At 41.2% G+C, this 23,903-nt stretch overlaps 2 protein-coding genes and 1 long non-coding RNA gene across 7 annotated transcripts in view; 1 reads left to right on the top strand and 2 right to left on the bottom strand.

Annotated features, from left to right (window-relative positions):
• taok3a (TAO kinase 3a) overlaps positions 1 to 10,663 on the bottom strand; it is a 73,564-nt gene extending 62,901 nt beyond the window's left edge. The window contains 1 exon segment of the mRNA XM_030416095.1: positions 10,160 to 10,663. The gene's annotated coding sequence lies outside the window, so the exon portion shown is untranslated.
• Positions 10,664 to 11,226: 563 nt separating this feature from the next.
• Positions 11,227 to 14,944, bottom strand: LOC115582252 (uncharacterized). 2 transcript variants are annotated; one of them, XR_003984149.1, is made up of 2 exons: positions 14,580 to 14,944; positions 11,227 to 13,353 (listed from the first exon to the last, which is right to left on the bottom strand). It is a non-coding gene; the product is annotated as an uncharacterized LOC115582252 (long non-coding RNA). The 2 variants fall into 2 exon arrangements; XR_003984150.1 differs by lacking the exon at positions 14,580 to 14,944 and adding an exon at positions 14,172 to 14,232.
• On the top strand, positions 13,307 to 22,256 carry suds3 (SDS3 homolog, SIN3A corepressor complex component). 4 transcript variants are annotated; one of them, XM_030418090.1, is made up of 12 exons: positions 13,307 to 13,523; positions 15,193 to 15,262; positions 15,401 to 15,456; positions 16,055 to 16,126; positions 16,749 to 16,768; positions 16,874 to 17,030; positions 17,334 to 17,429; positions 17,525 to 17,586; positions 17,674 to 17,695; positions 18,322 to 18,427; positions 19,285 to 19,369; positions 21,282 to 22,256. In XM_030418090.1, exons 1-12 carry the CDS (start codon positions 13,412 to 13,414, stop codon positions 21,378 to 21,380), a joined length of 957 nt encoding a protein of 318 aa, XP_030273950.1. In that variant the 5' UTR covers positions 13,307 to 13,411; the 3' UTR covers positions 21,381 to 22,256. The 4 variants fall into 4 exon arrangements, with proteins under 4 accessions (XP_030273950.1, XP_030273953.1, XP_030273952.1 ...); XM_030418093.1 differs by lacking the exon at positions 13,307 to 13,523 and adding an exon at positions 13,559 to 13,860; XM_030418092.1 differs by lacking the exon at positions 13,307 to 13,523 and adding an exon at positions 14,240 to 14,371.
• Positions 22,257 to 23,903: the final 1,647 nt, after the last annotated feature.

Genomic DNA, 23,903 nt, shown 5'->3' with positions numbered 1-23,903 from the left:
CCAGCACACAACTGAAAACTGTTCTGCAATGACACTTAAAAACATGAAAGACAATTGAAAACGCGTACTAAAAAGGAGCCGAGTAGAAATTATGATGTAGAACTGTGAGACACAAAAGCGCTTTGGGCAGGCAAAGGAAGCTCCCAAAATAGACCCAGTGTGGTGCAGTGTATTACCTCACCCCCACTCACATCAGCAAATGTGTCCATCACAATCATGCATCCTAAGCCAAGCTGACATGCCCCACTCTGCCGAGCTAGTTGCACATACTGGAGTTTTCCCAGCCGGCTGCATGCAGGAGAGAGTCAGCATAACAGACGCAAAAACGAAGGCCTATGACATGACACTTTGAATTTTTTAAAGACCCCTATTACAGTGAACCATGTAGCTCTAAAAATACCCCTGCTAAGCCCTTTCCTTCATTCTGCTGAGCTAAATTAAGCCCTAGGCCCAGGAGGGGTGGTGGTGGGCAGAGATAAGACAAGTCAGCCATCAGCAATGGGGATGTCTCCTTGGGTGATGATGCTGACTGCAACTGTGATCCGCCAGCACTGCAACTTGGCCTAGTCATGGAAGAGCAGAGAGAGGCTTGCAGATTTCACAGGAGAGCTGAAGACAGATGTAGCCGGACATGATAGGGGTTGAAAAAAAATGAAAAAAGAAATGGAGGGGGGTTCATGGCCACAGCTGCAACCTCGCCAGAGGATTGGAGGCGCGCTTCTAATGAAGGGCTATAATCAAGTTGCTCATGCTAACTTCCCACACCCAGAGAGGCTGACTTGCCAAAATGCCTCTCTTATGACAGAGGGTTTAGCATGCTTGAGGAAGAAAACAATAAAGGGAGGAACAGTCAATGTAATCCACAAGAAAGGATGACGTATTTAACAACCAATCTGTTCTGCATTTCAGTCTATAACATATCCGTATTGTGTGCCGTAAACAAGTTAAGCCAGATGCCACTATAGTGCTGAAGACGCTATCAAAAAAAGAGATAAGCATGCCAGGTGAATAAAGGCTGGCAATGTGGCCCCAGACACAAGCATACATTTAAAAAGGCCATGTAAATGTCCTTTAATGTGCGCAATATTTTTCATGTGAAAACTTCAATTGGCGACAGCTGGATCCTCCCGCCTACTAAATATCTAAACCGTTTGGTTAGACAAAGACAATTTTCAACAGTGCATGGTGACGACTAAACAGCAGAAGTGGCACACTCACTAGGGAGGCATTTGTTGATGAGACATCTGTTGGGCCGTGGCTTCTTCCCCTTCGAGACATCTTTCAGTAGACCAAGGCCATGACTCAGGTCTGCACCAGCTGCTGGGCCATGACTAGATCCATTTCACATTTTTCCCTGTGACTCCTATCATGTTCGGTGGTGTAAGTCCACAGTTTCCATCAAATCCAGAAGAAGATGCAGGTGAAAGACTTTCTGATCATGACTGGGCCTTTTGGGCCTTCATGGACAACGACCGCTTGGGCTGTGTGATATGATCAAGATCTTATATGGGTCGTTTCATATCCAGACATACATTAATATTAGGGGTGGGAATCTCTTGGCACCTCACGATTCGATACAATTCCGATTCAGAGATCAACGATTCGATTCTAAATCGATTCTCGATGCATCTCGATGCAGCAAGTTTTTTATGTACATTTTTCATGCACGATTTTAAAAAAATTATAAATTAAATCTGAGTTTGCTTATCACTTCCTACTTTTTTCTCACTGTGTGACTACTTGGTACTTTCAAAGCAAAGTATTTGTAATGATCCATACTTAATTTACTTCCAATATATTTAATTAATAAAATGAATGAAAGAAATGTGGCAAGTCAACTGGAAGGTTACATTTGCTAGCAAACATCCAGCTTTGCAAAGAACCAAGAAGAAAAGAAAAGTGTTCCTGTAGCAGCATACATGTAGTACATTAACGGTCGATACAGGTGTTTGTATCACAGGTTGATCTGGACGTCTCACACTTTGCCACAGCTGACTGACCTCATGCTGAGTTCGGGCTGGATTTCAACATACTGTGCGGGCTGTTTGACAGTGTACAGTTTTCACATCGACTTGGATTCAGCTTACTAACGATGTATGCAGCTGGGAACGATGTGATTAAATAACCATTTGAACACACGCCGGAATGACAGAAATAACCAATAGTTAGTTACAGGTGTCGCAAGTTAACCTGGACGCTGCGCACTCAACGCCACAGCTAACAGCTATCAGCCAACAGCGGTCTCCACGCTGCTCTCGAGCCGCTCTGCGTGAACAAATGCCTCAGACGTTTCACCCATGAGTTGTTTGTGAGTACAGACATTCACAACACACCCCATGTTTTTTGTTGTGTGCACGCCGTCAACTGTCCGGGTGCTGCACTTCCGCGCTTCTGAGTTCCGCCTCTTGCGTTCCGTCAACATTACGTTGTCAATTAACATCGTCAAAAAAAACAAATGTCAAAAATCGATCGATTTTTGACATTTGTGAATCGATTCAGAATCATCCACGTCCGAATCGCAATTCATCTAAGAATCGATTATTTTTCCCACCCCTAATTAACATATAGCACATTTTCTTTAAATTCAGTGAATGGTTTATACAAAATGACCACTATATTTTATTACATTTCTGAATTATATACTTGAAAAGCACTGACTTATATTTGATTATTTTTCTCCTTTTATTTAGAACTGTTGTTCAATTTTTCAGTGAATCATATAAAAAAATATGAACTATTAATATATATAAATATGTAAATATAAAAAACTTTTTTCCTCTAGTTGCAAACAGAATAGTTCTAAAATGTAGTTTTCTGGTACTTGTCAGTCTCTTTATACCCAAACCATATCTATGCAAGAGAAGCAGCCCTTCTTTTAGGTACAAACTCCTTGTTCGTAATTACCCCATTCTGTTTCACGTTCACTTTCCTCAATGCTTGCTTGTGTTGCAAATTTCCTGCCTGCATCCATGATAAGGAAAGCAAAACGACATCCAAGTTACAAAATAAAATTGCTGTAAAGGGTGTAATTTGCAAAAATAACGATAGCACAAGAAGAAAATCTAAGATGTTTTTCATGCAATATATTTCGGCATATCACACAACCCTACCGACCACCTGATGGATTATTAAAACAATTCTGTTTGTCTTCTAAGAAGCACACACATTTATTTGAGAAGGTAGATGTCTTGTGTACAAAACACTGCATCGATGCCTACCATAGGAATGCTTAGGGATGCACCTGCTGTGAACATAGGCATGCGTAAGCATTCCTTATGAAGATATAATTAAATAAAGTGTTACTGCTACTTTAGATTAATCCTGTTACCAAATATCTGTTCTGGTTCTCTCTTCCTGGCTTCACAAGACCATGATCTTGCAGCAGTTCAGAGTTATGCTGTCTTTTGAAATCACCATTAAAAGCAGTACATGTTAACACATCTGCTAGTAGAGGAGACGTGGGGGTAGGGAGGGCATAATTCTCCTTGTCATCTGAGACAGCATTCCTATATTAGACATGCTAAACCAGATCACTGCAGAACATTAAGCCTGACAGCAGCGCTTTAATATTTGATGCGCTCTGCTACCGTGGCATAAACCACCAAACTGCTGTAGCACCGGCTAAACTGACAATTCTCTAATATATTTTTCAAAAGTCAGCCTTCCATCACACTGAAGAGGAAAAAAAGTTCATCGCTTTCAGCAGAGAGTTGTGAGAGATGCTGAGATGGATTAGTCAGCAGGGAGGAGAAATTTCCACAGGTTGCCCTAGATGCAAAACAAAACCTGCCAAGACTTTCTCATCTGGCATCACGGGTTTCAACTCCAGGAAAAACATAATAATTGCTGTCTCACAGATATGTACAGCCGATCTAGCACACAGCCAGTTAAATCATTACAGGGTTGGTGGCAAGCCATAAGAAATATGGGCCTACCGGTGGGCCTGCCTTGGTTCTTCGACAGCAAAACAGGTGAACTTGTTAACTCTGACATCCACATAACCCCAGAAAAGATGAGGGGGAGGAAGGAAGGGTCACACTCTCCAGTAAGACATCATTTAACAGGTCACAGAAGGACACAGGAGGTTGACCTAAAGCCTTGTTTTCCGGGCTAATTAAAATTAGGCCCAGGTTTTGTAAGGCCAAAAGCCTGCATGAGTGCCTTCTGGTTGTTCTTAAATTAGACAAGTCGGGATTCAACTGAGACTGACAGAGATTGCATTAGGCACTGCAGCACATTAGAAGAGCTGTGAAGCAGAAACTCCAACTGGCACATATAGGTCACACCAACAATTGTAACTACTGTAGCCCGTTTACAGAAAGGCAGTGATTGCTGTACAGATAAACTGCTGTACCATTTAACAACGACTTGCACCTGCAGGAACAGGAAATGCCTCTTATTAAGGAGTAGGAATTGAGGTGTTATTGAGTCTATTTCCTTCTTGAAAAGTTAAAGTGAAAATGTACAGGCACCACAAGCACAAATACTCTCACCAGGATCGGAGGTTAGGCACAGCAACAGAAAAACAGATTTACTGCACACCAAGTCTCAATGTCTTCCTCAAACACTCTGCAGTCTACTGACTACTTCCCACCATGTGGATTTCAGTCTGGTCACTACAGACGGATGTCCTTCCCACTGTTCTCTACTATGCAGCTTTCCCTTCTTATTATGCAATTTGAAATATGTTCATTGATTTACTGCCTCCATGAGCAAATCAACTGATCACTGATCAGATTAAATTAATCTGGCAAAAAATGTTGCCGTCATAAACGCTGGTGTAAACGTAATGTAACTACTGACTAAAAGGTTTCCTGAAAGTTTGGGGGGTGAAAACTATGATAAGAGAGGCAGCCACCTCACGTTTTGCTTCATATTTTAAACTTCACTCAAACACAGATAATCAAACTCTTCACAGAGTAGGGCATGAATTAAGACACCAGACAGGGGGGTTAAGTCTCCCCTCACCATTGCAACTTGATCATGCCCTCCAGAGAGGATAAATCCAAAGACTATGTTTTAGTTTGGACAAGTTTTATCCAGAATGGTGCTTGCACAGACACAGTTTGGTGCTACTAAACACAAATGAAAACATGCCAACTTTCTGTCACCTCTGGCTCTCTCTGCTCTGTGATTGCTCATTTTGATCACGAAAAAAATAACTATTACACAATAAAGATTTCATCTCTAACTTGGTTTTACAAACCAGGTCTTAACAAATACAACACAGCAGAGCAGAAACACTGCTCTGCTGTGTTATACTTGTTTGACAACTGAAACACAAAAATAATGTCACAAAAAACAATTACATTGTGAGAGTGCAAAGGACTATTCTTGACCTTGGAATCATCCTGTCGGACAAAATAAACAGATCCACTTTGTAGCTTTTTCTAAACTTTAACCACATCTCAGAACATCATCATCATAAGAAACTGAAATACACTCGTTCAAAATATATAACAGTGACTTAAGAGTTATTGTGGTATTCACTATTTTTCTTATATTTTTGACATTCAATAGGGTAAAAATTAAAATTGGATTACACATAAAAAGAGAAGGGAAGACATGCAGCAAAGCCAAAACCCTCTTTTTACTCTTTGGTAACAATCTTGCAGGGCTCTACAGTGCAAGCATTCCACTCGCATTTGCCCCTAAAAAAAATGTATGTGCGAACCGAGAAAATAATTTTGGCGCACAGTGTGCGGGCAAAGGTCACAAGTTACCGTCACAACCTTCTTTGACTGCGATCCTTCAAAAACTACAATCCTCTAGTCACAATGCACAAATCACAGTAGTTTTCTGTAATGACGCAACCAGTGTCACGCGAGAGGTAACAGGTCAACAGACTGTGGGGAAGTTAGTTTTAGGTCAGATATCCGGCGGATATTCACTTGGGTCCAGCTGTGACATTACTGAGGTTCGCCCAGTGTTAGCAGCAGGAGGACGGTTAGCTCACGTCCCAGAGCCTCGCGCTGAATCGCTGGAAACTGGTTTAGGGACCTACGCCGACAAGACCCAGTTGCTATGGATGCTCCTAGCATCACAAGCTGACAGAGGAGCAACCGGAGGCTTTGTTACCTAGGACGGAGGCGCGGCTGTCCAGCAGGGCTAACAGTTGGGCTGGAGGCAAATCCGCGGAGAACACCGCTTCCCTCCATCCTACTTTCCAACGTCCGAAATTTACATGCTGTTGTTTTTTTACCCTGCACTATCCTTAGCCATTTAAACAAGATTTCGTCCCCATTGCACTGTAAAGTGTAATTCAAATGACAATAAAAGAAAGTCTAAGTCATTAAATTACTTGGAATAAATACATTAATACAAATTAAGTGCAGTTTTTTTCAATATCGTCCATGTCATGGAAGATGTCATGTGACCCAGTGACTCCAAACTAGCATTAAATCGTGTTCCTAAGAGGGCCAAATAAGACACACCTCTTTTTATTGTATTTTAGTGCTTCCTCTATTTTATAGAGGTGGGTGCAATTCATCAATGTGGCGATGCATCGCGATGCGTCACGTGACAATTTGGCATCGATTAATTAAAGTCGATGCTTTGCCGCAAGACCGGAACAAAAAACACATAACCGGAACCTTAGCGCGCGCGCCACCCGGACTGTTTAGTGAGTGGGACCACAACAAACGGAGAAGTAACGTTAGTTAGCCACCGGGGTTCACTGCAACCGTGTGGAAGCACTTCGGATTTTATGAGAGAGCAAACAAGACGACTGACAAGACCTACGCAATTTGCTGTTTTCAGTGTTTTCTGCCAATAGAGGGAGCTCTCGTGCAAGTGGAGCTTTCCCTGCTCAAAGTTAAGTAGGTCAAAGTGCAAATGATTACATAGTCATAAAATAAAATATTTTGTGTATTTAAAAAATACAAGTCAAATGTTCAAAAAACCTTGTTATTTACTTAATGAGTGTAGTTTTAGAGGAACTGAGTTGATAGGCTATTTATTTACAAATGTAGCCATAGATAAAGACAAAATCAATCTTGTATGGAAAAAAGCATTAAAAATCGCAATAATCGAAGAATCGTGGCATCAATAATCGAATCGACAATTGTTATAATCAAAGAATCGAAGCTCCCATAATTGAAATCGAATCGAATCGTGAGGTACCCTTTTTGGAACACCCCTACTATTTCATATGAATATTAATATACACTTGGACAAGTGACATCCTTTGTGTTTAGTACACATTGGATCCAAAATGAAATGAAGAAAAAAGAAATCACTGTAAATTTAAGAAATGTTTTTGTGTTGTCTGAAATGGAAAAGAAATAAAATCAAACACTGTAAATCATTTTGTTTGTGCTCCCAATTTAAGTGTGAAGGGTTCGATAAATCAATAAATAAATAATTTGTGCTCCCCGTATATGTCTTTGTGCTCCCAGATATTTTACTTTAGGAGCACATGTGCTCGTTGGGAAAAATGTCAGCGTAGAGCCCTGCTTTGTGTATGAAACTTCTACAAATTGAGTGAAATCTGACCTTTAAAATGCCTGATTGGCTATAGTGACATAATCGACGAAAAGCCTTTTGCAAATATGAAGACATTTTGATACGACTACATTTTCTAGTAGCTTGTTGTCACCACTGCCTTAAAAAAATATTTGCTCCAACAATGTGACTTAAACCTAATCTTGAACCCATTTTAAACAAGTCCCGGGTGCAATGGGTGCCTGCTTTAGCGTGAACATAGCCTCAGTGAGGGTGGGAGCCAGGCCTCATGTCTGGCTCCCACCCCCACTCCACCCCCACGTCTCTGACAGCCACATCAGCCAATTGTCAAGAGCAGCTGATGTGTCCTTTTCCCAGAGCATCCATCAGCATGCACACAAACACACACACACACTGGTACTCAAAGGGATTTGTGCAAATTCACGAGAAGACCCCTGGCTAACGTCTCAATAATCTCTCACACGGCTCTATAAAAAGACATGACTGTTAGCACTATGCTTATGACTGCCTCTGCCCAGCTAAAGGTTGTTACGTTACATTTAGCAACCTGAAACATCATTGGTTAAACCAACACCAAATGAAAGCAAAGGGGGACATAATAACTCAATCATCTTCTGATTAGGTTTCACAACCTGTTCTTTTAAAAACCAGATGCGACTAACCTCACTTGGTTCCAGCTGCACAATAAATGAACATTCAGCATGTCATAACCTGAATATTATTTTACATGTAGCAGTGCGGTGGCATGAAATTGGAAAGTAATTATACTACGCACATTTGCATATTGCAGTATCAAAGTGTACTTTGTTAGTGTTGTTGAAAATATATAGACTTCAAATCTTTAATCAAGTTTGTCAGGACATAAGATTTTGCAAAATGATCATGTTGTGTTTGTTCAACCCGAAAAGTGCCCCCTCTGTATTCATTGATTTAAAAAGGTGCACTGTGTAGTTCTGGGGAAGAGATTTTAATCAGAGGAGAAAGATCTTCATTTACTCATCATATTGTTGCAACCCTAAATAAGAGTGAAACGTTTACACGAAAATGACAAAATCCTGATTCAAAACCTGAACTGCCCTAGATAGATACTACCACTTATAAGGAAGTGTGTCGCTTTCTGTTCCCTCTCTCGGTTGCATGGTCAATAGGTTGCATATGATGCGGCCAGATATAGGCTGTGCGAACAACAGAGAGGACTGTGCCCTTTGAACAAAATCATGTCAGCTGCAGCCCTGAAACACTTGACTGGAGACATAATGACAAAAAAGATTATAAAGATGAGCACAAATCCTTATAAGATCATAATCTCTTTACGTGACATCAGTTTGACACTACTTACTCAGGAGGCGAGTAAACTCTTCACTGCAAAACACTGAATTCCCCCCCCCCCCCCAAAAAAAGAAATCCACACATCAACTCTTTGCACCTCTTGAGCGGAAACAAATGTATGAGATCGACTAAGATACCATGCAGGTGCACTGTCATGACGAAAGGACTGAATGCATTCTCAACATGCATCTTCAGAAGTGACACAGTTTCAGCAGTGAAACACGAGCCTGCTGCCTCTCACTCATGCGCTCTTCACACAAGAGATGACATCATGTTGGGTCAGCTTGGGTTTTTGGTGCTCAGCTTGCTATCTGCCATTTCGAGAGCGTCACGTTAGCCTACATTTACTTTTGACGCTGAATATTTTACCGAGCGCTGTGCTGCGTTCAGGTGACGAGCTCGATTGTAGGGCTTACGCCAGGACGAAAAAAAAAACCACTTATGAAGATGAATACCGCGCAGTGACTGCCCTTTGGATTAAATATATGCACGCCAGTATTACTATATAATCGTGCATGGAAAAGTGTCATGGATGCAGGCGATGCTCGACTGGTTGACGAGTGCAGACAGACGTAGTAAGATGTAGTAAAAATGTGGTTCGGGTCGTGTGTTGTGGACGGTGAAAGCCATTGTGACCGTGCGTTGATAGTAAAAATCTCACTCACAACAATGTAGGGTGCAATGGAAGGTACCACAGGCATTTTTGGATGTGACAAGACTCACGCAGACTGGCCCACATTGCGTGACAATGCTTGAAAAAAAACAACAACCCTAGCACAAGTTTACACATCGCCCATACGCCGAGTCGTCTTTACAACCTACCCCCCCTCTTCCGACTGCACTCTTCATTACGACCTGTCATCCGCTTCGGTCTCCATACTCACCCCCTGAGGGACAAACCAAACAGCGAAGTGTCTTCCCCCCCTCCACCCCACAGTCAGTCAGTCCACGACGTAAAGTCTCCGAATCCGAGCGTAGATGTGAAGCAGGTGCACAAACACATCGATCAACATAAGCAAGCACTCTCCTCTCAAGACCTTTCCAAAGCAAACCTACGCACTTAACCCCCCGGCGAGCAGATGCTGCTCCGTGCACTCACCTCGCCTGAGCGGAGTGGCGTTCAAGCAGACAAGCCCGAACAACGTCGGAACCAGGCGATGGTGGTCACTTACAACTTCGCCTGTGTCCACTTTTACTGCTTTATTTTTTCTTTTTCGTCGTTTAGCTACAGTAGCTCCTCCGCCGAGAGACGAGAGGAAGTGTCATTTCGGTTCGCTAGCAGAGGTTGTTCGCCGTTAAAACGGGGGACAAACAAACAAACAAACAGCGGTGGCGACACAACAACAGAGCGGAAAAAGACGCTCACCTTCAGTAAAAGTCGTCGTTGTTGAAAAGCGTGCTCACTTCAGTAGGGTTTAGTCCGACTCTGGAGATGACGGTGTGACTTTGCCGAAGTGCTGTCAGTTGGTGCGGACTTCCTGAATGACGGAGCAGCAGGAGCACAACCCCTCGCGCGTGTTTGACAGTTAGTTTGACAGACAGGCGGAAATAAAGTTGCCTCGCGCGGCGTAGTGTGTGCAGCAGAAGAAGAAGGCGCGCTCCCCAGGTGTAGTTTCTCCAGCATTAACACCCGCGAGCGATCGTTTGTTATTTTTTTATTTTTTATTTTTGTGCAAGTATCTCATGCGTAATTGGTTGTATCCACATCAAATGCGAAAATGCTCCGCCATGAAGTATCTCTCTGATCGGTGCCGCTTAAAATAACAATTGCCAACGCGAAAATAAACGACCAACAACGCTGCACCTTATTTCCTTCGCAAATCATTAAAGATGCATGGACGAGTCATCCCGATTCTGTTGCAACTTCAGTGTCGGCGAAGCCGCTTCGTCTCCACAATGTTTTAAGCGCAATGCTGCCACCTGCTGTCGCAACGTTTGAACTTCAACCGTACCAATCACGAGGCAATATACTTATACTTTATATACTTTTTTTTTTAACTTTCATGTTTGCATCATTTTGGCTGTATGAATGCATGCTGCAGGCATTTTGGCAAAGACTTTTACTCAAGCACTATTCATGTGAGTGACTTACCCATACCAAAGTACCGATTAGTACCAAGGCTGATAAATTCCACCCACAGTATACAGTACCTTATACACATGCATGTGAATATATGTACAATTTTCCATTTTACTTCTTACTTACTTACATTTATTGCAAAATTATTACGTTTGATACTTAGGTACATTTGATATTAGATACTATAAGACTTTTATTCAAGCATTATTCATATGTGTGACTTACTCAGACCAAAGTACCAATTTACCACAAAGTAGCTTCTGGGTGCTTTTTCCATCACTGAGGAAAAAACATTTACCTGGAATTATAGGCAAAAGTGAGTCATTTAAAAAAAACACACACACACACTTGTGGAGCGTTATTAGATTGGGGAACCACCCTTTTATTTATATATTTACTTTTCTGACATTACAGAACATGTATCCACGGTATAGAAGCAAATAATAGCATGGATGATTTGCATCTAAATGGATACCTTATTGTGAAATTTAAACACACCTGAATGCATCATTTTGAAATTCAAATAACACTAAATCAGATCAATATTCAAATTGCTCAAATTCTGATTTAAAAAGCCACATGTCTAAAAAATTGGGTTGTTCAAATTGGATCGATGAAATTTGGAGACCAAATTCAAGATAAAATATTCAAACTCAGCCTGGGAAAAGAAACAGAGCCTGAAAGAAATCAATAAAACCTGTTTGAATATTTTATCTGCATGTCTGCTGACAGGGCAAATCCTGGAAGAGCACATACAGACTGACCTACATCTACAAGTGGCTGCTATTGAAAACATATTGTTCAGAGTTCGGGCTGTAACTAATGATTATTTTCATTATCAGTTACTTTCTAGATTTAACAATTACAACAAATATTTGGTCTATAAAATTAGTGAAAAATGTTTGTTAAAAACGTCCCACACCCCAAGAATGAGCCTGCAAATATCTCCTTTTGTCTAATCCTTGGTCCAACATATGTTGACAGTTGGACTATTTGTAAGAATGCTCACAAAGCTGAGACCCATCCATTGAAAACTGGATTATTATCACAACAAAGACCCCTGATGGGACTTTAACTCACAATCCCTGTTTTAGGATTCCAAAGCCTACTCCATTATGCTAGTGGGGCTTTTATGAGAAAAAATGTGATAACCATTTAATTGATTACCAGAGTATTGATAAACTGACAAATTGATAGACTAATTGTTCAGGTGGCCACAAAAGCCCTTGTGATCACACAAGGTCAGCAGCAGGAGGCTTTCGAGGTGGGGTCCAAATCTCCTGGATACCTTTTAAGTGGAGAGTTCAACAGCAGACTTCAGTTTTATGGTCGCTATCTGGAATTGTATAGAATGGTTTACTCAAGGACCAAAATAGCTGTCTATTCTAGTCTATTTAAATTCAAAAGCCCATTATCACCGTTTGATATGTTCTTATCATTTATTTTTCAGGTTCCCAGGGCTCCCTACAGTAATGATACTAAGTGGGCGAGTAAACGTCACAGCAGGGATCTTAGAATTGCAGAGGAACTCTAATATATAATATCATGTGATTTTGCATTATTAAACGGTGTACCTCAGTGTTGTCTATGGCAGCATGATGATGAGACTTGCAATGAGCTTTTGTGCCTGCATACTAAGCGTAAGGCTCAGAGGAATGTAGCAAACAGGGCCACAGCTACGAATGGGGACGCAGAGTTTGTGTCTTCCATATTGTTGCTGGTAACGAGAGAAAAAATCACCATGACAAAATGGGTTGACAGACACACCATTATGGCTGATGACCATATGGCTGATTCTGGATTTTAAAACACAACTTTGTCTGTTTGTGAGTAAATTGATGACAGGATAATCATGGGCCAATTCATGTGATAAAAAAACCCCCAAAACTTTAGTGTTACGTTCCTGACAATATTGTAAAGGCTTTAAGACAGCATTTTTACAACAATATTGGGATATAACATAATTAATAACAGAAATATAGTTGAAGTTGCTGTGGCTGAATCTTTTAATACCTAGCAATTAAAAATAGCTCACATATGATGGGGTTGATTATTAGATAAGCATGTTACATCAGGGAAAGGGGGCAGGAACAGAGCTTAAGCGCCGGTGACTACATTGAAAAAATAAGTGATCAGCCACTGACACCTCGCAGATCTTCTAAGTGTTGAAAAACTAAATGCATAGCGAGCCAACTATAGTAGAATCATGGAGCCAAAACAAAGAGACCCCATGGCACTTGGCGTCCGGAAATATGCCTGTTTAAATGTGTTACCTTAGATTTGAATATGAGCATAGAAAACACGCTGATTGTTAACTGGTATCCATCATCTTACATTCCGTGATTTAAATCGTAGGCAAAATCACATTAAAAGTGTTTAATCACATTAAAACTTACTAATTCAATCAGTGCATACAGGCATATGGTCAGGCAGCTTGATGCTCCGGGGTCCTGCCAGTTGTAGGCGCTGTTCCAAGCAAGCTGCAAAACACAAATCGATTGTTTATTTTGTGTTTGTTTACATTTAGCAAGCGAACAAATGGCTTCGACTTTGCTATCACCTATGGTAGACTATTACAATGATGAAGAAGAACTTGACAGCGTGGATGAAGACGATGATCGGAGTTTTAGGGGAAGAGACTCAGAAGAAGGTACCGTTAAACGTATTGACCAAAAGCTCCGGCTGGGTCTACTTGTTGGAAAAGAGACGGAAACGCGCGATTATTGCATAAATTCAGACATTTTTTGTTTGCAGTGCTTAAAGTGTTTTGCAGATTTTGCTCTATTGGGAAGGGGTTTCTCGCATAGTGCGTTGTTCACTTTGTAGCGCTTCCCATGCAAAATTGTAACAGCTTGTTTCCAATTCTGGATGAGCAGTCCAATGCGAGCTTCAGCCACACGTAGTTAGCTTGCTAGCAAGACAGGAGGTTAGCTACCCGACTACCGCCCGCCAAGTTTTTGTCCAGTCAGGAAACATTTCGGAAGCAGGTGATGAAAAACGACTAAATCGCTTACACTCGATGACGTTCCCCATGCAGATAGAAAATTGAGCCCACGGTTAATGATTGTTATATAAAATTCTCGCCTTGTTTACATGCCAACTAGCTAGCGTGCTGCTAGCCTTAACGTTACGCGTGAGGCATCGGTCAGTTATTACTACAGACATCGCCAGACTGGATTTACGTTATTGTGTAGTAAATCGTTTGCACCAAAACGTAACTGCCACTTGAATTAAGCCAATGTTATACGTGTTTCAGTCCGCCTGAGCTAACTTGGATTTAATGAGTGATGTTTCTTACGGGGTAACGTTACAAAGCGTAAATTAGCCAACTAGCTACGTAACGTTAGCTTCGAGCATTGACAGGTCGGCAGGCAGCCGAAACCCTGCGTGCTGTGTCCACTGCACTGCCCTTTTCACACTATTCAGTGAGACAGGACGGGTTGCCGTGTACGAGAAAGAAAGACAAGAGGAAAGGCGAGGCGATGACAGCACTACAAGGTTCGCTAGTTTTCTGACACCGGCTTCCACGCGACGAGCTGGACTTATTTTTCTCCTCCTCGGGATATGTTGACGCTTCTGTTATACCCAACTACGCGAGCGAGAGTCGGGTTACTCTTTAAACAGAAGACTAGCTAACTTAAGCTAGCACATTAATGCTAACCGAAAATGAAAGCTGCTGTGTCAGCTCAACATGACCGGGCCTTACCCTTCTCTGGTGTCTGGTTCTGAAGGTAACGCCGACTGACCTGGGTCAGCTGGTGCTTATAAACTTGGCTTCCAAGTTTGCCACATCGCGCTAGCCTAAACATGTTAGCTTGTCTTGAGAGAGTTGTTAGCCCGGGACCGTTTCTGATTAATCCTACCATGCGGCAAATGCTTGACACTCAAAGTAATAGCTATATTTCTGTCGGTCATTACATAACTGTTTCTGGGTAAAATTTACAAGACTTAGCTTTATCTAGCCGAACTTTTTTTCTGATGTCGATCCGGAGATATAGAGTGTGATCTGGCAGACTTGGATTTCCTCTGTTTCCTAATCTAACCACCCAGAGGGCATTCCCAAGCCGGGTGTTCACCATTACCTTACCAGTGCCACGCACGTCATCTGATCTCCACGGATCACTACTGACTGTCTGTCTTTCCGTCTGACGTTGGACGAACGAGAACCAAACTTAATTGCATCACGTTTTCGTTTGCAAAGCTAAAGGAACAATTGCATGAATATCTCCTGGTACAGGATGCTGAACTGATCACATGTAGAGTATATTGCATTTTTTTTAAACTGCAATCTGAGTCTGTTTCTCCTTCTGTTATGCCAGACACGGAAGATGCCAGTGAAACAGACCTTGCCAAGCACGACGAGGATGACTATGTTGAAATCAAAGAGCAGTAAGTGCTTTGCCAACAACAGCTCAGCTGTTTTGACCTTAATAAGAATCATTTGAAGGTGAACGTTTGTTTGTTTGCCCCTGTTGCTTTACACAGAGAATGGAAATGTGAAATTATCTCTGGTTTATTTCATTGCAGAATGTACCAAGACAAGCTGGCCTCCCTGAAAAGACAGTTGCAGCAACTACAAGAAGGTAATCAGTGTGTTTTTCCTCTGACTTTGGTGTGTAAGTTTCCAAATGTAAACGTCTTTTACTGTTGCTCTTTATCTTGTGGGCTGTGATTTGTGTGTGCGTGGGGATACAGGCATACAGGCATGACCAGATCCTGACTGGTTACTCATGGTGGTTAGGGATTACATCATTCATTACATGAATGCAGCTTCAGGGAAAGTTTGAAAGTTCACCAACTGTCTCTGGCTGTAAAGAAGAACCAGATGAGAAACTGATGATAACTGCTGACTAACAGTCTTCTGCCATAAACAGCTCATTGTGAATCCTGAAGCCTGTCTTCTGAACTGATAAAAAACTATTTCTGAAGAGCTGGCTGGACTGTAGCACAATCAGCTCTCTTACAAGCGAGTATACATGTTGTGTAGGGGCACGCTGTGAGCTCTTTGGAGATCAGGATGCAGGTGCAATATCAGTGTCATCTAGACTAGACTGTTAGTTGGTGATAAGCAGCATATCAAGGAAATATTTATGCATTTTAATTAACAGTTTCTGTAAGTGCTCTCACCTAACAGAAATTGCATAGATTTTCACTTTTTAGTATTACACTTCCTCTTTGCAGGTACGCTGCAGGAGTATCAGAAGAGGATGAAGAAGCTGGACCAGCAGTACAAAGAGAGACTCCGAAATGCAGGCAAGTTGAGCGATATTGAGAGACAGCACACTGTACTTTTCTTCTAATGCATCCAGAGATTTATTAAAATGTTGTAGTGCTTCCAGCTTTAGTTGATTTGTTTGACCAAGGGGACAACATTGGCAATAAAACACTGCTGCAAAACAACTGCTCAGACGTGAGAACTATGAAAGGGAAACTTGCCCAGTGTCGCCCATGACAATGTTATATTCAAAGCCTTAAAGTAATCCTTGATGTTGACATTTGGTTACTAGCAGGTTCATAATTTAATCACAGCAACTGCAGCCATGCTCATATGCGCATATATCCCATTTCTCATTATGTTTTTAAGTGGTTTAAATTTCAGAAACTATAAATTTATGGCCAAGATTTTGAGTATTGTTAGACAAATTAACCCCAGATTTTGTCCTGAACAATTTTAGATTGTCTGATTTCCCATATTTCTGCCGCCAAAATGTTTATTATGAATTGTAATGAACTTGTGTCAGTATTTTACATGTTGTGGTTGATTGTAGTCCTGACCACTAATCTTGGGGGATGAAACTATCTTGTTTGAATAAAACCTTAGTGGAATCGAGGCTTGATCTACATGACCAGTTGTGTTTTTCTTTCCCCTCTACAGATCTTTTTCTCCAGCTTGAGGTGAGTATTATTCATCTGCGTTGGCGGCTGATGTAATTTATGTTAAATTGAACCAGAATGCATTCCTGCATTTTCCATCATTTCTGTCTCTCAAACTTTCTGCAGACAGAGCAGGTGGAGAGGAACTATATAAAGGAGAAGAAGGCAGCGGTGAAGGAGTTCGATGATAAAAAAGTTGAACTGAAGGAAAACCTAATTGCAGAACTGGAAGAGAAGAAGAAGATGATCGAGAACGAAAAATTAACAATGGAGCTGACAGGCGGTAAGGCAGCCAGAACGGAGTATTAATCAGGGACTTGGACAGCATAAGAGACAGAAATGGGGTAAAACAAAGAAGATACATGTGGGTGGAAGTGAGTTTTTCTCTCTGCAAACCTCAATATTAAGTTGTCTGATTAGAGTAGCACTTTCAGGTACAGTCATTTAAAAGTTTAAAACTTGGATATTTGGGATATTTCTATTTTTATTTTAAGTTAATTACAAAATTGGGAATTTTGGTAAGGTTTTACAGTGTTTGGATGATACTGTTGAATCTTAGTTTTGTCATTATTTCTTTCAAACATAGACTCAATGGAAGTAAAACCTATCATGACTCGGAAGCTGAGGAGGCGGCCCAATGATCCAGTCCCGATACCGGACAAACGGAGAAAGCCTGCACCAGATATCCTTCACATAAACGTACATTGGTTGTATTTGTACTTTCTCAGAGAGAAGGTCAGGAGTTTTGTGTAAAAATGCCTCCTTAACTCTTCAAACCTCAGCTAAATTATTTGTTAACAGATGAACAGATAATGGAGGACCTAAGAACACTTAATAAGGTAAGTGGTTTTGAATTTCGGAATCTTATGTATGTAACTGCTTGTCTTATTATTTCTTTTAAACATTTCACACCTTCTCTTTTACAGCTTAAGTCTCCAAAACGACCAGGTACGTCAATGCTCACCTTTTTTCATTTACATTCCACTTGTCATGTACAATTAACTTCTTAGGAAAAAAAAATCTTTTTGCTGTGTTAAGTAAATCAGCACCACTCTCATGTCTGTACACTGAATATTAAACTACAGCCAGCAGCTGGCTAGCTTAGCTTAGCTTGGCACTGGAAACAGGTGGAAGAAGCTAGCCAGGCTGAGTCCAGAGATGATGAACTCTGGACTATTTTGTGGCTTTAGCAGTAACTTCCTGAAGTCATGTCATCACAGTGAGGTTGCCAGAAACCAGCAGAGTCTTGAGGAAGTCTCCCAGCCAAGAAATAGTCCACAACAGTATTTGCGTGCTGTTATTGTGCAAATGAAACAATTAGTTAATTAGTGAGCTGGAAGGCAGATTGTGTTACCCGTTTCCAGTCTAAATGCTAAGCTATGCTAACCAGCTGCTGGTTGTAACCTTATAATGAACAGACAGACAGATACGTGTTTTTTTCATCTCCTTATCTCCCCCACCTTTCATCAAGAAAGCCGATTCCCAAAATATCCTCCAACTACTGCTTAAAAGATGACACCATTAGTAAAGAAGATTTGCACAATAATACTAATCAGTTGTTTCAACCTTTTCAGTGTCTCCATCGTCTCCAGAGCACGTCCCCTCTGCTCCCATGGAGAGCCCCTCCCAGCGTTACGAGGCCCGCATCGAGGAAGGGAAACTATACTATGACAAAAGATGGTGAATTTGAACTCATACTGAAAACGGGCATCTCACATAGTTTGACAACAGCTTGCGTCACCACTAGATGGCCACATTGCCATGGTCTGGATGGATGTGTTGTGCGGTTGGTCTTCAAAAGACATTTTATAGCCACTATGGTGTCAGCCCTTTTTTTTATCAACAAAAAGAGATATTTCTTAGAAGCCGGTGAATAAGTGCTAGTGCTTGAAAGCAGCATAAAGAAAAATACATATTCAAAGAAGGTGACTGTACTGGAACATGTGCTGCATTCGGCTGTGATGCAGAGATAAAGAGAATGAAAATCCTTGGCCAGACACGGCTCTGATGACATTCTTTTTGAGGGCATAGCTTTACATCAGACATGCGTCAGAACATAAGGTCATTTGCCGAGTAAAAATAAGATTATTCTGTCTTATTAGTGGGTGATACGGACAGAGGGAGAGGAGAGGAAAAAGCTTTGAACTGTGTGGACTTTTCTTTCAAGGCAAATTCTCATTTATTCATTGCCAAAGAAGACGCCAAAACCATAAAGCCTTTTCACAGAAGCTGCAGGGAGACACATGCGTCATTATTCTTCTGTGGGCCCTTAATGATCAAGTGCTTTGGCTGTCAGTCTCTTCCCCTGGGTTGGTTCTGTCCTCTGACAGTTTGGAGCCATTAAAAAAGAATAACAGACTTTTTGTTTTGACTTTCCAGTCCAATTATCTATTTAGTGCCATCTCAGGAGGAATGCGGTTAATTCAGCGGGGTAAAATTATGTATGATGAACGCCTCTCCTGTCTGCACTTAGCCTCTTTCCTCACCGTGAATGACGAATTAATGCTGTTGTTTTGTTGTGCTTTTTATGCTGACAGGTACCACAAGAGCCAGGCCATCTACCTGGAGTCAAAGGACAACACAAAGATTAGCTGTGTCATCAGCTCAGTGGGGACCAATGAGGTAAGCTTTAGTACTCATCCAGCTCCTGATGCATTTAGAAAAACGGCAAAGATGAGGCTGGTGATATTCTATGTTTGCCTTCGTTGTCAACAAATGCCATGAAAAGACCAGTGAATTCATCCTGCGCCAAAGTGTGTCTGTGCAACTAAAGCTTGATGGATTTTAGTCCTCTGTGCCATAGCACTCTAGTGTTCTCCAAAAACCCATTAAAAACACATCAGTGAGCCACACTGTTGCACTGTTCCATCATCACCATGAACGCACAAACAAACACTGTGCATTATTTTGACTCAATACCACACACACCGCCATGCTCGTCAAAATTCCATGTGTTTGTCCGCAAATGTGAAATGAGGCCTTGTTTAAAAACGGCTACAATGCATAATACTATATGCAGGGAATATGCTAGTTGAGTCAAAATGTTGCGTGTAGTTTGCAGTAAGCCAAATATACCCGGACGTCGTACTGATTTGCATAACATGCAGGGTTCGTAAATCCTTGAAAGTGCTTGAATTTCAATTATGTGTTTTCAAGGTCTGAAATGTGCTTGGATTTTAGTTTAAGTGCTTGAAAGTGCTTGACATTATAACTCTGTGTCTTGGCAAAATTGGGATCAGACTGGATAGTTTGCTTAGTACAAGGAGAAATAAAATCAGTGTGTGTGTGTATCATCACACATGCAGGCTGGCAATAGAGAAGGATGGCTGAGGAGAAGGTGAATTTGATGCAATTTGGACAGATGACATATTAATAAACTTTGATGAATAAGCAAACAGCTTATAAAAGTTTATGTCAAAAAAGAAAATTACAGGGTGCTCTCAGGTCTCTCTTTGTCTCGGTGCAAGTGTACCTGAAGAACGCCAAGTGGCTTCCCTTTTTTTGGATAAAACTTTGTGTTCTCCTTTAATTTCTAAAGTTTTTGCTATTATGAAACATCATTTTAGATGTTTACAGCATAATACAGTGTACATAATTGTGATAAAAAGTGAAAAAAAAAAATCATGAGTGTATATATATTCCTGTAGATATGTATTTTACCCCAGCGATAAGGTACTGAAAAATTTTTTAAATGACCCTTGAAGGTGCTTGGAAAGTGCTTGAATTGGACCTTGAAAAATGTGTACGAACCCTCAACATGTCCCGCAATGCAAATTGCTGGAAAGGCTTCAATAACCGCTGAGGCCAGCAACAAATGTCCTTTTTTTTCTTTTTTTTGTGCTAATGTTCATATGCTATTTCATCCCTGAATTCTCTGTTGGAATTGAGAAAGTCTATGGGCAGAGACACTACTGCACAAGCCCCTGAGGGGGTAGCTGGTCAGTCACACTCACAGACAGTTCACTGCGGCCAACAAGTTCATGCAGCCAACAAGCAGAAAGCTTTTTTACTGTTTGTATCAACGTCATTCAGTGATAATAAAAGATTTTGACATATTGTATTATATAGTTATTGCCAAGGGAGAAATGTTCACAATACGACCAAACCGGCGGCATTATTAACCCAAACAAAGAAAACTTGCCTCACCTGAAGTAGAGTAGTGTGACAAAACCCGGGTGAATCTGGTACCTTCTAGTTAGAGTCAAATCTCTCGGGCAAATGTTTATCTTTTTCTAGAGTTTGGCTAATGACAAGTGCTAATGCCACTCAAATCAACACAATAAGTCAGAGGATAAGGTCACTTGAAAAGGAAAGTTCATCTTCCCAGTGAACTTTCCAATACAAACAACAGAGTTCATTTCTTTAATAACTTTGTTTTTAAGTTGACAAATAGATGTGAATACAGTTTGGCACAAACTGGTTTGTAGTAGATAACGGTGGTGTGTAGTGACTTGTTTTGCAGCTTCTTTTTGTAATGCATAAGTTCTCAACACCTATATTCAAAGGGATTGTCTCTTTCTTTATTCTTCTCCAGATCTGGGTGAGGAAGACAAGCGACAGTACAAAGATGAGGATCTACCTGGGACAGCTGCAGAGGGGAGCGTTTGTCATCCGTCGACGTTCAGCTGCGTGAAACATGACCCCAGCGCTCCCATCCGTTCTATCATCCATCCATCCATCCATCCAACCACACCTTTAACTACTGTTTCCCTCGTTGGTGCATCTGAGTTCAGTTTGACACATGGCCTGTGATTCTTCTTCATCATATACACTGCCCCCAAACAGTTCTCCATGGCCAAGAATATCTTCTATCGTTTTCCACAGAAACTAAATGCAAGTACAGTAAAAGTTGTCATGTACACAACTGACTGTTCCCCACAATTATTTGTCACTATGTGGCATGTGCTTGAAAGCGGTTTAATGGTCATAAAGAAGCATACTTCATGTGCCGTGAACATAAATCTTTTCCACAGCATCCGGTCTTACTTACATTTTCCATTAAGTTATTTGTCATTTGAGTTTATCATCAGCCCGATGTGGACCCACAGATGCTGTCTTCTTCAAGCCTTTGAAACGGTCACTTTCTGGTGTAACAAAGCAAGCACTGAAAAACTGATGAGGAATTTGCTTCAGGTTTGGCTGAATACCATTAATCCCCTGACTGATGAAGTTCCAGTTCCCAGGTGTCACACCATGTAAAAAAAAAAAAAAAAAAAGAATATACCTTTTGCACTGTCATCAAGAAATGGAGGCTGTTTGCTCTGCTGATGGTTTGTCCTAATAACATGTTTAAAAGTCCTATGTATTAAACCTTTAATTTGATGTTTGGAAAAAAGATATTTTGAGGGGTTTTTTTTTTACTTTTTTTTTTCGGCTGTTATATGAGATGCTCTTCTTAAGTGAACAATATGGATTAGTTTGTCTGTATTTGCACGTGGAGCATTACGTTGACTGTTGATTTGTACTGTGTTGCATTTTATTAAAATGTTTTCTGCCTTTTATTATTTAATGAGAAGGTTTATTCATTGATCATTTCTGAAGGATACAACCAAGGGCATGAATCTAGATATTGTAATTGACATTTTATTGATAAGTCTCCCCCTGAATTTAACATCAGTTGTGTCCTAACAAGACTAGAAGTCTTAATTCCTGGTTCTGTTTGAGGTACTAATGTACAGTGAACCTTTGAGCTTCAATGTCAATGTCTGCATTCTTATATGCTGATGTTAAGCAGGTTATAATGTTTATCAAGTTTACCATCTTAGTTTAGTGTGTTGGCATGCAGACATTTCGTAATTATTACTGAACACAAGCCAGCTGAACCCGATTGGAAGTTTCATTAGTGTTTCGTCATGAGTATTGGAAAAATAGAAAATCTCACCAGACGATAACACTGGAGAAAAAGGTTAGAGGATTGCTGAAGTCACCGAGTCATCATTTGAATGCCTATCAAATGATCTGCCAATCTATATCCAGGTATTTCACTGAACAAGTGGAAAAGGAATGTGTTGGGATGTCTTTGATTCGGCCACTTGGGGGCAGCGGAGACAAGCTGGACAGAAGACGGATGCTCACTAAGTAGCTAGCATACAGCTGTGGGGCCGGGAACAACACTGAGCCGAAAGATGCTTGAAATCCTGCAGAGCTGAGGGGACACAGCAGAGGCAGGTGGCATTTCTCCGAGGGTTGTCACTAGGGGCCTATTCCTCACAGAAGTAGTTCTGTGATCCATAGTTAAAATGAAGGTTGATTAAAGCGGCCTTGTGTGAGCTAACATAAATAGATGAAAGTACATTTATAAATGTTTCATGACCCTCGACATCACAGACACGGACCCCTATGGTGCTCAAGCTCACTGTAGTGCTTCAATATGTTCGATAATATCTTAAAATCATCATTAACTTCAATAGTAGCTCAATAATATTTGACATAATATATTACATAATTTAATAGTTGGATTAAACCGGGCATGTGAATAGATGTGTATTTTTCCACTTCTTCTTTGTCAGTGTCCATGTCATCTGTAGGGCCTGGGGATATTTTTGCATGCACACCACATTGATTTGCCAGCTTCTCAATATAATCGACCTATCCAAGTCACCGCACAGATCCACTGCACAGGTGGTCGCAACCATCCCTCCACTTTCTAAACAGCTGGATTACTTGGCATTCTGTGCAGGCCCGCGCCGGCCGAGCAGCCTGCCTTTTCCCTCTTGTGTGTCCTATCGCTTTAACCGGATGGCATGTTTCACTTCGCCTGACTTAATGACACAGCCTGACAAGGAGGGCAATTACTGTTTTGCCATGCCGCACAAAATGCAAGGCTCATCTCAAAAGGCTTGTTGTCCAGAAGCCGTCAGGTGTGATTGCTCAGTCTCTTGCGAGGGCATGAAATGAGCTGATAGAGAATGTGATGCCCGTCTGCTCTCTTTATTGCATCCCATGTCTGGCTCTTGGTTAAGGCCAGAATAACATACACTGAGGCACTTAATGTGAAACGTGTTGGCATCAGGCTCATATCAAACCTCACAGTCAGTCCATTTAAACTGTTCTGGAGTCAGGAGCATAGACGGAGGGGTGGCTATGGGTACTAATTAGTGAAACGGGTGGATTATTGCACAGGCCTTCCAGGACTCCAGAACCAGAATGTTTCTTG

The sequence above is a fragment of the Sparus aurata genome, chromosome 5 (assembly GCF_900880675.1).
Source record: "Sparus aurata chromosome 5, fSpaAur1.1, whole genome shotgun sequence".
NCBI lineage: Eukaryota > Metazoa > Chordata > Actinopteri > Spariformes > Sparidae > Sparus > Sparus aurata.
Note: the sequence above shows the minus strand (reverse complement) of the source record. Positions and strands in the feature narration are given on the sequence as shown.

Excerpts from the sequence above, each read along its gene's own strand:
- suds3 (XM_030418090.1), top strand. The coding sequence starts at position 13,412 with ATGGCTTCGACTTTGCTATCACCTATGGTAGACTATTACAATGATGAA. Across the intron at positions 17,031-17,333 it reads AACAATGGAGCTGACAGGCG|ACTCAATGGAAGTAAAACCT; the intron begins GTAAGGCAGCCA and ends TTTCAAACATAG. Across the intron at positions 19,370-21,281 it reads GCTCAGTGGGGACCAATGAG|ATCTGGGTGAGGAAGACAAG; the intron begins GTAAGCTTTAGT and ends ATTCTTCTCCAG.